The following is a 13,754-nucleotide window of genomic DNA, read 5'->3' as shown; positions in this document are numbered from 1 at the left end:
TCAGGCATGATGGTATTGAATGGGAGAGCAGGAAAGTGGACCTGCGATGGAGAATCAGGCATGATGGTATTGAATGGGAGAACAGGAAAGTGGACCTGCGATGAAGAATCAGGCATGATGGTATTGAATGGGAGAGCAGGAAAGTGGAACTGTGATGGAGAATCAGGCATGATGGTATTGAATGGGAGAACAGGAAAGTGGAACTGTGATGGAGAATCAGGCATGATGGTATTGAATGGGAGAGCAGGAAAGTGGACCTGCGATGGAGAATCAGGCATGATGGTATTGAATGGGAGAACAGGAAAGTGGACCTGCGATGGAGAATCAGGCATGATGGTATTGAATGGGAGAACAGGAAAGTGGACCTGCGATGGAGAATCAGGCATGATGGTATTGAATGGGAGAGCAGGAAAGTAGAGCTGTGATGGAGAATCAGGCATGATGGTATTGAATGGGAGAACAGGAAAGTGGACCTGCGATGGAGAATCAGGCATGATGGTATTGAATGGGAGAGCAGGAAAGTAGAGCTGTGATGGAGAATCAGGCATGATGGTATTGAATGGGAGAACAGGAAAGTGGACCTGCGATGGAGAATCAGGCATGATGGTATTGAATGGGAGAGCAGGAAAGTAGAGCTGTGATGGAGAATCAGGCATGATGGTATTGAATGGGAGAACAGGAAAGTGGACCTGCGATGGAGAATCAGGCATGATGGTATTGAATGGGAGAGCAGGAAAGTGGACCTGTGATGGAGAATCAGGCATGATGGTATTGAATGGGAGAACAGGAAAGTGGACCTGCGATGGAGAATCAGGCATGATGGTATTGAATGGGAGAGCAGGAAAGTGGACCTGTGATGGAGAATCAGGCATGATGTTATTGAATGGGAGAACAGGAAAGTGGACCTGCGATGGAGAATCAGGCATGATGGTATTGAATGGGAGAGCAGGCTAGTGGACCTGCGATGGAGAATCAGGCATGATGGTATTGAATGGGAGAGCAGGCTAGTGGAACTGAATGGCTCCTGCATTCAGAATGTATTCTGTTGATTTCCCTCCTGCCTTTGCCTGGTCTTTCAGCTTATCCTGTTATTGGACTCCAATTGGCAGTGCATTTCAGCAGAGAAGCCACACACCAACTCAGGGTAATGTTTGAATGGGAGCCATGCCTCTATGGGTCCACTGCTCTCAGCCTTGTCCTCCTATCTCCAGATAGATCTGCCTGAGAGAGGACACAAGCCACACATTTCAGTGTGCCCTGTCATTGGTAAATCACTCCAGCTGTCATCCCTGCATCCTTCACAGAGAGCAGAGAGTCTAATCTCTCTCTCTTTAGTTTAGTTAGTTGTTCTCTGGTACAGGCATGATGGGCTGAATGGCCTCCTCCTGTACTGCAGGATTCTGGTGAGTGTGTTTGACTGTTACAGGGCACTATGACAGCATTTTCTTCATCTTTGCAGCTATGATGGGTTTCCACTGCTCAAGGCTGAGCTTTTCGACAGGCCGCAGGATCTCCTGAAGTCCTCACACTTCCTGAACCAGCCAAGGAGCAGTGCACCCAGCAGCCCTGCACCGAGGAGGACAAAGCAGGTACTGCAGCAACCAGTGTTGGGGCCTCTGGCTGTGTGTGTGTGTGTGTGTGTGTGTGTGTGTGTGTGTGTGTGTGTGTGTGTGTCTCTGGGTCTGGGTCTGGGTCTGGGTGTGTGTGTGTGTGTGTGTGTGTGTGGCTCTGGGTGTGTGTGTGTGGCTCTGGGTGTGTGTGTGTGGCTCTGGGTGTGTGTGTGTGGCTCTGGGTGTGTGTGTGTGGCTCTGGGTGTGTGTGTGTGGCTCTGGGTGTGTGTGTGTGGCTCTGGGTGTGTGTGTGTGGCTCTGGGTGTGTGTGTGGCTCTGGGTGTGTGTGTGTGTGGCTCTGGGTGTGTGTGTGTGTGGCTCTGGGTGTGTGTGTGTGTGGCTCTGGGTGTGTGTGTGTGTGGCTCTGGGTGTGTGTGTGTGTGGCTCTGGGTGTGTGTGTGTGTGGCTCTGGGTGTGTGTGTGTGTGGCTCTGGGTGTGTGTGTGTGTGGCTCTGGGTGTGTGTGTGTGTGGCGCTGGGTGTGTGTGTGTGTGGCGCTGGGTGTGTGTGTGTGTGTGTGTGTGGCTCTGGGTGTGTGTGTGTGTGTGTGGCTCTGGGTGTGTGTGTGTGTGGCTCTGGGTCTGTGTGTCTGTGTCTGTGTGTGTGTGGGGCTCTGGGTCTGTGTGTGTGTGTGTGTGTGGCTCTGGGTCTGTCTGACATTGTTAACCACTGCCCATCAGCTTCGCAGGCTGTGAGGCAACTCGGATCGGCACAGTGAGTGGCCCGAGACCTCGTTCATTGAACTAAACTTTGATGTTACTTGCTAATCAACTTTTTTGAAGTTTTGATCTTTGGAACTGCGAAGAGGAATTTCTTTACTCGGACGGTTGTGAATCTTTGATATCCTCGATGCCAGTGGGCCGTGGATGCTCAGTCATCAGTGTATTCAGGATTGAGATTGACAGATTTTTGAGCACTAAGGAAATCTTGATAACATGGAAAGGTGACTGATGTAGATTATCAGCGAGGATCTTAATGATGGAGCAGGTTTGAGGGGCTGAATGGCCTCCTCAGATTTCTCATGATCAGCTTCTGTTGGTCCTGACCTCCTGCAGTGTAGGCTCCCTCCCGTGGCCAGACTTGGAGCATGGACAGTGGGTGTCTTTTGGATATTGAACAATGGGGGGCATCACACTCCAGTCTGGCTTTGTCGTCTTCCAGTTCGAGCTGGATCGTGATCAGGAAGAGGAAATCTGTCTGACTTTCTCTGACCCAGCAGTGCTGAGCACAGGTGGATTTGACCTATTCACTGCAGACTGGCTATTGGGGCAGCAACCTACACTCTGTGTCACACCTGGAGCAGTACAAAGCCCCCCTACTCCTCACACCAACACCACCAGTTTAATGTCCATTCCTTTTCCTTATATCAGCCCTGGCTCAGTACTGAGGGAGTGCAGCACTGTCGGAGGGTCAGTACTGAGGGAGTGCAGCACTGTCGGAGGGTCAGTACTGAGGGAGTGCCGCACTGTCGGAGGGTCAGTACTGAGGGAGTGCAGCACTGTCGGAGGGTCAGTACTGAGGGAGTGCAGCACTGTCGGAGGGTCAGTACTGAGGGAGTGCCGCACTGTCGGAGGGTCAGTACTGAGGGAGTGCCGCACTGTCGGAGGGTCAGTACTGAGGGAGTGCCGCACTGTCGGAGGGTCAGTACTGAGGGAGTGCCGCACTGTCGGAGGGTCAGTACTGAGGGAGTGCCGCACTGTCGGAGGGTCAGTACTGAGGGAGTGCCGCACTGTCGGAGGGTCAGTACTGAGGGAGCGCCGCACTGTCGGAGGGTCAGTACTGAGGGAGCGCCGCACTGTCGGAGGGTCAGTACTGAGGGAGCGCCGCACTGTCGGAGGTTCAGTACTGAGGGAGCGCCGCACTGTCGGAGGGTCAGTACTGAAGGAGTGCAGCACTGTCGGAGGGTCAGTACTGAGGGAGTGCTGCACTGTCGGAGGGTCAGTACTGAGGGAGTGCAGCACTGTCGGAGGGAGGGTCAGTACTGAGGGAGTGCTGCACTGTCGGAGGGTCAGTACTGAGGGAGTGCAGCACTGTCGGAGGGAGGGTCAGTACTGAGGGAGCGCCATACTGTCGGAGGGTCAGTACTGAGGGAGCGCCGCACTGTCGGAGGGTCAGTACTGAGGGAGCGCCGCACTGTCGGAGGGTCAGTACTGAGGGAGTGCCGCACTGTCGGAGGGTCAGTACTGAGGGAGTGCCGCACTGTCGGAGGGTCAGTACTGAGGGAGTGCCGCACTGTCGGAGGGTCAGTACTGAGGGAGCGCAGCACTGTCGGAGGGTCAGTACTGAGGGAGCGCCGCACTGTCGGAGGGTCAGTACTGAGGGAGCGCCGCACTGTCGGAGGTTCAGTACTGAGGGAGCGCCGCACTGTCGGAGGGTCAGTACTGAAGGAGTGCAGCACTGTCGGAGGGTCAGTACTGAGGGAGTGCTGCACTGTCGGAGGGTCAGTACTGAGGGAGTGCAGCACTGTCGGAGGGAGGGTCAGTACTGAGGGAGTGCAGCACTGTCGGAGGGAGGGTCAGTACTGAGGGAGCGCCATACTGTCGGAGGGTCAGTACTGAGGGAGCGCCGCACTGTCGGAGGGTCAGTACTGAGGGAGTGCTGCACTGTCGGAGGGTCAGTACTGAGGGAGTGCCGCACTGTCGGAGGGTCAGTACTGAGGGAGTGCCACACTGTCGGAGGGTCACTACTGAGGGAGTGCAGCACTGTCGGAGGGTCAGTACTGAGGGAGTGCTGCACTGTCGGAGGTGCCCTCTTTTGGACAAGGTAGTACACTGATGCCTGGTCTGCCCTTTCAGGTGGATCTAAAAGATCCCATGAGCACTATTGGAGGAAGAGCAGATAAGTTGTCCCCAGTGTCCTGACCACTCTTTGTCCCTCAATATTACTGGAACAGATTGTCTAGTTGTATATGACATTGTTTGTAGAAGCTTGCCATGTGCAGATTGACTGCTGTGTTTCAACATTACAACAGTGACTATGTAAAAATGCTGTAATTTGAACAGCGAGGTTGTGAAAGGTGCAATCAAAGTGTTGTTTTATTCCGATATGTAACTGATTGATTGGAAGTTGACACCCAGGTACTTCTCATACACAGGAGATTAAACAGGCTCAGAAAATTGCGCAGAAATATTCCCTGGTGCCTGACATGTGGGCCAAGTGCCTGCTGGGTCAGTGTTACGCCCTCTGGTTCATCTACCTCCCGACCCACGTCCGTGCCTCTCAAGTAAAGGTCCGAGCACTGCAGACGGCCTACGACGTGCTTAAGAAGATGGAGACCAGGAAGGTGGTGCTGCCAGACGAGGTGGGTACTGTGCCCTCAGGCCTGGGACTGGGGCTACTGTGTGACCCATCATCAGAGAGCCTGATTCCAGTTCAAAGTGCAGGAAAATGGGATCCGTATAGATAGGCTTGATGGCCGGCACAGACACGGTGGGCCGAAGGGCCTGTTTCTCTGCTGTTTAACTCTGTTGCTGCTCACGGGTGCTTGTAGAGTCTTCAGCTCCATTCCTGAAATAATAAAGCTTTTCAGGAATAGTCCCAGGGATGAGGGACTTGGCAGGGGTTTCAGTAACCAGAGGAAAACTGGGGATGTGAGAGTGTTTTTTATACAGTGTTGTTGTGATCTGGAACGTGCTGCCTGAAAGGTGGAAGCAGATTCAATAGTGACTTTCAAAATGGAATTGGATAAATACTGGAAAATGAAAGATTTCCAGGGATATGCGAAAAGAGCAGTGGAAGTGAGAGTAATTGGATAGATGTTCCAAAGCAGGCACAGGCAGACCGGGCCGAATGGCCTCCTCCTGTGCTGTAAGATTCTGATACCATGTGCATGTGCCGAGACCAGGACAGCATCCAAACACTCGCTGATCAGTGACACTAACAGTTGCTCCAGGAAATGACCATCTCCAACTAGAGACTCTAATCTGTCTCCCACTGCCTGGCGCATTCACTCGCGCTCTCTCTCTCCCTCTCTCTGGCGTACTCGTGCTCTCTCTCTTTCTGGTGCGCGGTCTCTCGCTTTCCCCCGCGCCTTCCCCCCCCCCCCCTTCCCCCCTGCCTGAACACCCCCCACCCCCCCCCCCCCCTGCCTGAACCCCACCCCTCTGCCCCTGGTAACATTTGCCACATTGTGTACTGTAGATGTGTCACCGTATCCTGATGCAGCTGTGTGGACAGTATGGAGAACCTGTGCTGGCAGTCCGGGTCCTGCACGAGATGAAGAAAGCTGGAATCATACCGAACGCCGTCACCTACGGGTACTACAACAAGGTGAGAGCTGGTGTGGGGGGGTAAGCAGGGCGCAGACCGACACTCAGTTCAGGGGCTCAGTCCCTGCTTCCCTCCCATCAGCCCTTCTTATCACCTTCCTGCTCGCTTGCCCTTCTGCCCTCCCTTCCTCCCGCCATCGTCCTGGTCTGCCTGCCCTCCCCACATCCAGCCTGCCAGCCCTCCCTCCCTCTCTCCCAGCCTGCCAGCCCTCCCTCCCTTTCTCCCAGCCTGCCAGCCCGCCCCACATCCAGCCTGCCAGCCCTCCCTCCCTCTCTCCCAGCCTGCCAGCCCTCCCTCCCTCTCTCCCAGCCTGCCAGCCCTCCCTCCCTCTTTACCAGCCTGCCAGCCCTCCCTCCCTTTCTCCCAGCCTGCCAGCCCGCCCCACATCCAGCCTGCCAGCCCTCCCTCCCTCTCTCCCAGCCTGCCAGCCCTCCCTCCCTCTCTCCCAGCCTGCCAGCCCTCCCTCCCTCCCTCTCTCCCAGCCCTCTCTCCCAGCCTGCCAGCCCTCCCTCCCTTTCTCCCAGCCTGCCAGCCCGCCCCACATCCAGCCTGCCAGCCCTCCCTTCCTCTCTCCCAGCCTGCCAGCCCTCCCTCTCTCCCAGCCTGCCAGCCCTCCCTCCCCTCTCTCCCAGCCTCCCTGCCCTCCCTCCCCTCTCTCCCAGCCTCCCTGCCCTCCCTCCCCTCTCTCCCAGCCTCCCTGCCCTCCCTCCCTCTCTCCCAGCCTGCCAGCCCTCCCTCCCCTCTCTCCCAGCCTGCCAGCCCTCCCTCCCCTCTCTGCCAGCCCTCCCTCCCTCTCCACATCCAGCCTGCCAGCCCTCCCTCCCTCTCTCCCAGTCTGCCACCCTCCCTCCCCTCTCTCCCAGCCTGCCAGCCCACCCTCCCTCTCTCCCAGCCTGCCAGCCCACCCTCCCTCTCTCCCAGCCTGCCAGCCCACCCTCCCTCTCTCCCAGCCTGCCAGCCCTCCCTCCCTCTCTCCCAGCCTGCCAGCCCTCCCTCCCTCTCTCCCAGCCTGACTGCCCTCCCCACATCCAGCCTGCCAGCCCTCCCTCCCTCTCTCCCAGCCTGCCAGCCCTCCCTCCCTCTCTCCCAGCCTGCCAGCCCTCCCTCCCTCTCTCCCAGCCTGCCAGCCCTCCCCACATCCAGCCTGCCAATCCTCCCTCCCCTCTCTCCCAGCCTGCCTGCCCTCCCAACATCCAGCTTGCCAGCCCTCCCTCCCTCTCTCCCAGCCTGCCAGCCCTCCCTCTCTCCCAGCCTGCCAGCCCTCCCTCCCTCCCTCTCTCCCAGCCTGCCAGCCCTCCCTCCCTCTCTCCCAGCCTGCCAGCCCTCTCTCCCCCTCTCCCAGCCTGCTCAGCCCTCCCTCCCTCTCTCCCAGCCTGCCAGCCCTCCCTCCCTCTCTCCCAGCCTGCCAGCCCTCCCTCCCTCTCTCCCAGCCTGCCAGCCCTCCCTCCCTCTCTCCCAGCCTGCCAGCCCTCCCTCCCTCTCTCCCAGCCTGCCAGCCCTCCCTCCCTCTCTCCCAGCCTGCCAGCCCTCCCTCCCTCTCTCCCAGCCTCCCTGCCCTCCCTCCCTCTCTCCCAGCCTGCCAGCCCTCTCTCCCAGCCTTCCCCACGTCCAGCCTGCCAGCTCTCCCTCCCTCTCTCCTAGCCTGCCAGCTCTCCCCACATCCAGCCTGCCAGCCCTGCCTCCCTCTCTACCAGCCTGCCAGCCATCCCCACATCCAGCCTGCCAGCCCACCCTCCCCTCTCTCCCAGCCTGCCTGCCCTCCCAACATCCAGCCTGCCAGCCCTCCCTCCCTCTCTCCCAATCTGCCAGCCCTCCCTCCCTCTCTCCCAGCCTGCCAGCCCTCTCTCCCAGCCTGCCAGCCCTCCCCACATCCAGCCTGCCAGCCCTCCCTCCCTCTCTCCCAGCCTGACTGCCCTCCCCACATCCAGCCTGCCAGCCCTCCCTCCCTCTCTCCCAGCCTGCCAGCCCTCCCTCCCCTCTCGCCCAGCCTGCCAGCCCTCCCTCCCCTCTCGCCCAGCCTGCCTGCCCTCCAAACATCCAGCCTGCCAGCCCTCCCCACATCCAGCCTGCCAATCCTCCCTCCCCTCTCTCTCAGCCTGCCTGCCCTCCCAACATCCAGCTTGCCAGCCCTCCCTCCCTCTCTCCCAGCCTGCCAGCCCTCCCTCCCTCTCTCCCAGCCTGCCAGCCCTCCCTCCCTCTCTCCCAGCCTGCCAGCCCTCCCTCCCCCTCTCCCAGCCTGCCAGCCCTCTCTCCCCCTCTCCCAGCCTGCCAGCCCTCTCTCCCCCTCTCCCAGCCTGCCAGCCCTCCCTCCCTCTCTCCCAGCCTGCCAGCCCTCCCTCCCTCTCTCCCAGCCTGCCAGCCCTCCCTCCCTCTCTCCCAGCCTGCCAGCCCTCCCTCCCTCTCTCCCAGCCTGCCAGCCCTCCCTCCCTCTCTCCCAGCCTGCCAGCCCTCCCTCCCTCTCTCCCAGCCTGCCAGCCCTCCCTCCCTCTCTCCCAGCCTGCCAGCCCTCCCTCCCTCTCTCCCAGCCTGCCAGCCCTCCCTCCCTCTCTCCCAGCCTGCCAGCCCTCCCTCCCTCTCTCCCAGCCTGCCAGCCCTCTCTCCCAGCCTGCCAGCCCTCCCTCCCTCTCTCCCAGCCTCCCTGCCCTCTCTGCCAGCCCTCCCCACGTCCAGCCTGCCAGCTCTCCCTCCCTCTCTCCCAGCCTGCCAGCCATCCCCACATCCAGCCTGCCAGCCCACCCTCCCCTCTCTCCCAGCCTGCCTGCCCTCCCAACATCCAGCCTGCCAGCCCTCCCTCCCTCTCTCCCAACCTGCCAGCCCTCCCTCCCTCTCTCCCAGCCTGCCAGCCCTCTCTCCCTCTCTCCCAGCCTGCCAGCCCTCCCTCCCTCTCTCCCAGCCTGCCTGCCCGACCCACATCCAGCATGCCAGCCCTCCCTCCCTCTCTCCCAGCCTGCCAGCCATCCCCACATCCAGCCTGCCAGCCCTCCCTCCCTCTCTCCAAGCCTGCCAGCCCTCCCTCCCTCTCTCCCAGCCTGCCTGCTCTCCCCACATCCAGCCTGCCAGCCCTCCCTCCCTCTCTCCCAGCCTGCCAGCCATCCCCACATCCAGCCTGCCAGCCCTCCCTCTCTCTCTCCCAGCCTGCCAGCCCTCCCTCTCTCCCAGCCTGCCAGCCCTCCCTCCCTCTCTCCCAGCCTGCCAGCCCTCCCTCCCTCTCTCCCAGCCTGCCAGCCCTCCCTCCCTCTCTCCCAGCCTGCCTGCCCTTCCCACATCCAGCCTGCCAGCTCTCCCTCCCTCTCTCCCAGCCTGCCAGCCCTCCCCACATCCAGCCTGCCAGCCCTCCCTCCCCCTCTCCCAGCCTGCCAGCCCTCCCTCCCCCTCTCCCAGCCTGCCAGCCCTCCCTCCCCCTCTCCCAGCCTGCCAGCCCTCCCTCCCTCTCTCCCAGCCTGCCAGCCCTCCCTCCCTCTCTCCCAGCCTGCCAGCCCTCCCTCCCTCCCTCCCTCTCTCCCAGCCTGCCAGCCCTCCCTCCCTCTCTCCCAGCCCTCCCTCCCTCTCTCCCAGCCTGCCAGCCCTCTCTCCCAGCCTGCCAGCCCTCTCTCCCAGCCTGCCAGCCCTCTCTCCCAGCCTGCCAGCCCTCTCTCCCAGCCTGCCAGCCCTCTCTCCCAGCCTGCCAGCCCTCTCTCCCAGCCTGCCAGCCCTCTCTCCCAGCCTGCCAGCCCTCTCTCCCAGCCTGCCAGCCCTCTCTCCCAGCCTGCCAGCCCTCTCTCCCAGCCTGCCAGCCCTCTCTCCCAGCCTGCCAGACCTCTCTCCCAGCCTGCCAGACCTCTCTCCCAGCCTGCCAGACCTCCCTCCCAGCCTGCCAGACCTCCCTCCCAGCCTGCCAGACCTCCCTCCCTCTCTCCCAGCCTGCCAGCCCTCTCTCCCAGCCTGCCAGCCCTCCCTCCCTCTCTCCTAGCCTGCCTTCCAGTCTGTTATTTGAAGGAATGACGAGTGCTGCTTTTCTCAGGCTGGCCCTGGGGTGCATCCACTGAGTAACCCTTGTTCCTTTCTCTGTCCACAGGCAGTCCTCGAGAGTAAATGGCCATCCAGTAACCAGGGCGGCCGCTTGCGTTGGGCAAAGCTGAGAAATGTGATCCGAGCAGCAGCTCAGTTCCGTCGGCCACTGAGGGAACGGCGAGTACAGTGTCTGGCCAAAAGCATCCTGGGTATGTGTGATGAGGAATGTCCCTTTTCCCCGTGTCTTGGGTATGTGTGATGAGGAATGTCCCTTTTCCCCGTGTCCTGGGTATGTGTGATGAGGAATGTCCCTTTTCCCCTGTGTCCTGGGTATGTGTGATGAGGAATGTCCCTTTTCCCCGTGTCCTGGGTATGTGTGATGAGGAATGTCCCTTTTCCCCGTGTCCTGGGTATGTGTGATGAGGAATGTCCCTTTTCCCCGTGTCCTGGGTATGTGTGATGAGAAATGTCCCTTTTCCCCGTGTCCTGGGTATGTGTGATGAGGAATGTCCCTTTTCCCCGTGTCCTGGGTATGTGTGATGAGGAATGTCCCTTTTCCCCGTGTCCTGGGTATGTGTGATGAGGAATGTCCCTTTTCCCCGTGTCCTGGGTATGTGTGATGAGGAATGTCCCTTTTCCCCGTGTCCTGGGTATGTGTGATGAGGAATGTCCCTTTTCCCCGTGTCCTGGGTATGTGTGATGAGGAATGTCCCTTTTCCCCGTGTCCTGGGTATGTGTGATGAGGAATGTCCCTTTTCCCCGTGTCCTGGGTATGTGTGATGAGGAATGTCCCTTTTCCCCGTGTCCTGGGTATGTGTGATGAGGAATGACCCTTTTCCCCGTGTCCTGGGTATGTGTGATGAGGAATGTCCCTTTTCCCCGTGTCCTGGGTATGTGTGATGAGGAATGTCCCTTTTCCCCGTGTCCTGGGTATGTGTGATGAGGAATGTCCCTTTTCCCCGTGTCCTGGGTATGTGTGATGAGGAATGTCCCTTTTCCCCGTGTCCTGGGTATGTGTGATGAGGAATGTCCCTTTTCCCCGTGTCCTGGGTATGTGTGATGAGGAATGTCCCTTTTCCCCGTGTCCTGGGTATGTGTGATGAGGAATGTCCCTTTTCCCCGTGTCCTGGGTATGTGTGATGAGGAATGTCCCTTTTCCCCGTGTCCTGGGTATGTGTGATGAGGAATGTCCCTTTTCCCCGTGTCCTGGTTATGTGTGATGAGGAATGTCCCTTTTCCCCGTGTCCTGGGTATGTGTGATGAGGAATGTCCCTTTTCCCCGTGTCCTGGGTATGTGTGATGAGGAATGTCCCTTTTCCCCGTGTCCTGGGTATGTGTGATGAGGAATGTCCCTTTTCCCCGTGTCCTGGGTATGTGTGATGAGGAATGTCCCTTTTCCCCGTGTCCTGGGTAAGTGTGATGAGGAATGTCCCTTTTCCCCGTGTCCTGGGTAAGTGTGATGAGGAATGTCCCTTTTCCCCGTGTCCTGGGTATGTGTGATGAGGAATGTCCCTTTTCCCCGTGTCCTGAGTATGTGTGATGAGGAATGTCCCTTTTCCCCGTGTCCTGGTAAGTGTGATGGTTCCCTTTTCTTCCCTGTGTTCTATCCTGGCTCTGTGCTTGGTAACGATTTCAGCCCGGACTGCAGTCAACCTCAGTGGTTACCCCTCACCGGGGTTCAACTGGGACGTAAGGCCACGGAGCCGCCTTCAGTCTCAATCCTCTGTCTCTCTCGGTCTGCGTCCCTCTCTCGGTCTGCGTCCCTCTCTCGGTCTGCGTCCCTCTCTCGTCTCCGCCTCGCCCCCCTCTCTCGCTCTCTCTCCGCCTCGCCCCCCTCTCTCGCTCTCTCTCCGCCTCGCCCCCCTCTCTCGCTCTCTCTCCGCCTCGCCCCCCTCTCTCGCTCTCTCTCCGCCTCGCCCCCCTCTCTCGCTCTCTCTCCGCCTCGCCCCCCTCTCTCGCTCTCTCTCTTTGCCTCGCCCCCCTCTCTCGCTCTCTCTCTTTGCCTCGCCCCCCTCTCTCGCTCTCTCTCCGCCTCGCCCCCCTCTCTCGCTCTCTCTCCGCCTCGCCCCCCTCTCTCGCTCTCTCTCCGCCTCGCCCCCCTCTCTCGCTCTCTCTCCGCCTCGCCCCCCTCTCTCGCTCTCTCTCCGCCTCGCCCCCCCTCTCTCGCTCTCTCTCTTTGCCTCGCCCCCCTCTCTCGCTCTCTCTCTTTGCCTCGCCCCCCTCTCTCGCTCTCTCTCTTTGCCTCGCCCCCTCTCTCGCTCTCTCTCGCCTCGCCCCCCTCTCTCGCTCTCTCTCCGCCTCGCCCCCCTCTCTCGCTCTCTCTCTCCGCCTCGCCCCCCTCTCTCGCTCTCTCTCTCCGCCTCGCCCCCTCTCTCTCGCTCTCTCTCTCCGCCTCGCCCCCTCTCTCTTGCTCTCTCTTGCTCTCTCTCCGCCTCGCCCCCTCTCTCTCGCTCTCTCTCCGCCTCGCCCCCTCTCTCTCGCTCTCTCTCCGCCTCGCCCCCTCTCTCTCGCTCTCTCTCCGCCTCGCCCCCTCTCTCTCGCTCTCTCTCCGCCTCGCCCCCTCTCTCTCGCTCTCTCTCCGCCTCGCCCCCTCTCTCTCGCTCTCTCTCCGCCTCGCCCGCTCTCTCTCGGCCTCGCCCCCTCTCTCTCGCTCTCTCTCCGCCTCGCCCCTCTCTCTCGCTCTCTCTCCGCCTCGCCCCCTCTCTCTCCGCCTCGCTCTCTCTCCGCCTCGCCCCCTCTCTCTCCGCCTCGCTCTCTCTCCGCCTCGCCCCCTCTCTCTCGCGCTCTCGCTCTCTCTCTCCGCCTCGTCCTCTCACTCTCTCTCTCTCTCTCTCTCTCTCTCTCTCTCTCTCTCTCTCTCTCTCTCTCTCTCTCTCTCTCTCTCTCTCTCTCTCTCTCTCTCCGCCTCGCCCTCTCTCTCTCTCTCTCCGCCTCGCCCCCTCTCTCTCTCTCTCTCTCTCTGCGCCTCGCCCCCCCCACCCCCCCCCACTTTCTCTGCGCCTCTGTCTGTGTCCATGTTTCTGTCTCTGTCTCTGACCCCACACCCACACCAGTGTCGCAGCCAGCAGACAAAACCGGCCTCAGTGCCAATGAAGGACAGAGTTCCCTCTGACACCGACACCCTCAGGCCACAGAAACCAGTTCAGGAGGTTACGATGACTGGCTGGGAGGGGAGAGGGGTGGGGGGTCACACTGACCGTGGGGCGCCAGAGGAGAGTGGGGGTGGTCACACTGACCGCGGGGCGCGAGGGGAGGGGGTGTCACACTGACTGTGGGGAAGGACCATCTCGGGGATGGCCGGGGACCCGCAGGAAGTGATTCAAGTAGCAGTGTGTGCCTGGATCCTGTGCAGACTGTGGCCTAGCATCTTTAGAGAATTAGGGAGGGGGTGGGTTCGGTGTTTTACCTCCCAATAGACAAGAGTGAGCTTTCATTCGGGGTGGCTGTGAAAGCCGATGACTATAGAATGTGGTTGCTCTTTCTTCCTCACTGTAGGTATCTGAATGATTGATTAAATCAGAGTCCTGGATATTCTCAGCTTCTCTTTTCAACATGCAGATCAATCTCAGGAGGAGCTTTGAGGGTGGGGCCGAGGTTCATGCTGCAGCGACACACCACCTGGGCTGGGAGGAGTGGGAGCATCGAGAGCTGGGACGGCCTAGGCTCTCCTCTGGTTAAGAGCAGGAGTGCCAGCTGCACCAGGACAGGGGACCATACTGTGCTGGATGAGCAGCCCTCCAATCCTGGCTCAGCATCCCCCAGCCAGTTGGGAGACAACTTCAAGCCAGGGAGCCGGGCCTCATCCGTTGAACGTCCTCGCCGGGAAAAGCTGCACAATGGACTGGCCAGACCTGGAGGCCGACCCCTGACCCCCGACCTCCACAGC

At 60.1% G+C, this 13,754-nt stretch overlaps 1 protein-coding gene across 1 annotated transcript in view; it reads left to right on the top strand.

Moving 5' to 3' along the window:
* The window catches only part of LOC137356908 (DENN domain-containing protein 4B-like), a 106,120-nt gene that overhangs the window by 78,938 nt on the left and 13,428 nt on the right, over positions 1-13,754 (top strand). The window contains exons 15-19 of the mRNA XM_068022746.1: positions 1,460-1,589; positions 4,704-4,910; positions 5,750-5,878; positions 9,933-10,117; positions 13,427-13,752. Coding sequence (XP_067878847.1) covers positions 1,460-1,589; positions 4,704-4,910; positions 5,750-5,878; positions 9,933-10,117; positions 13,427-13,752 — 977 coding nt within the window. The remainder of the gene's footprint in view (positions 1-1,459; positions 1,590-4,703; positions 4,911-5,749; positions 5,879-9,932; positions 10,118-13,426; positions 13,753-13,754) is intronic.

Source organism: Heterodontus francisci, chromosome 46 (assembly GCF_036365525.1).
Source record: "Heterodontus francisci isolate sHetFra1 chromosome 46, sHetFra1.hap1, whole genome shotgun sequence".
Lineage (NCBI taxonomy): Eukaryota > Metazoa > Chordata > Chondrichthyes > Heterodontiformes > Heterodontidae > Heterodontus > Heterodontus francisci.
This window is presented reverse-complemented; position numbering and strand designations above follow the sequence as displayed.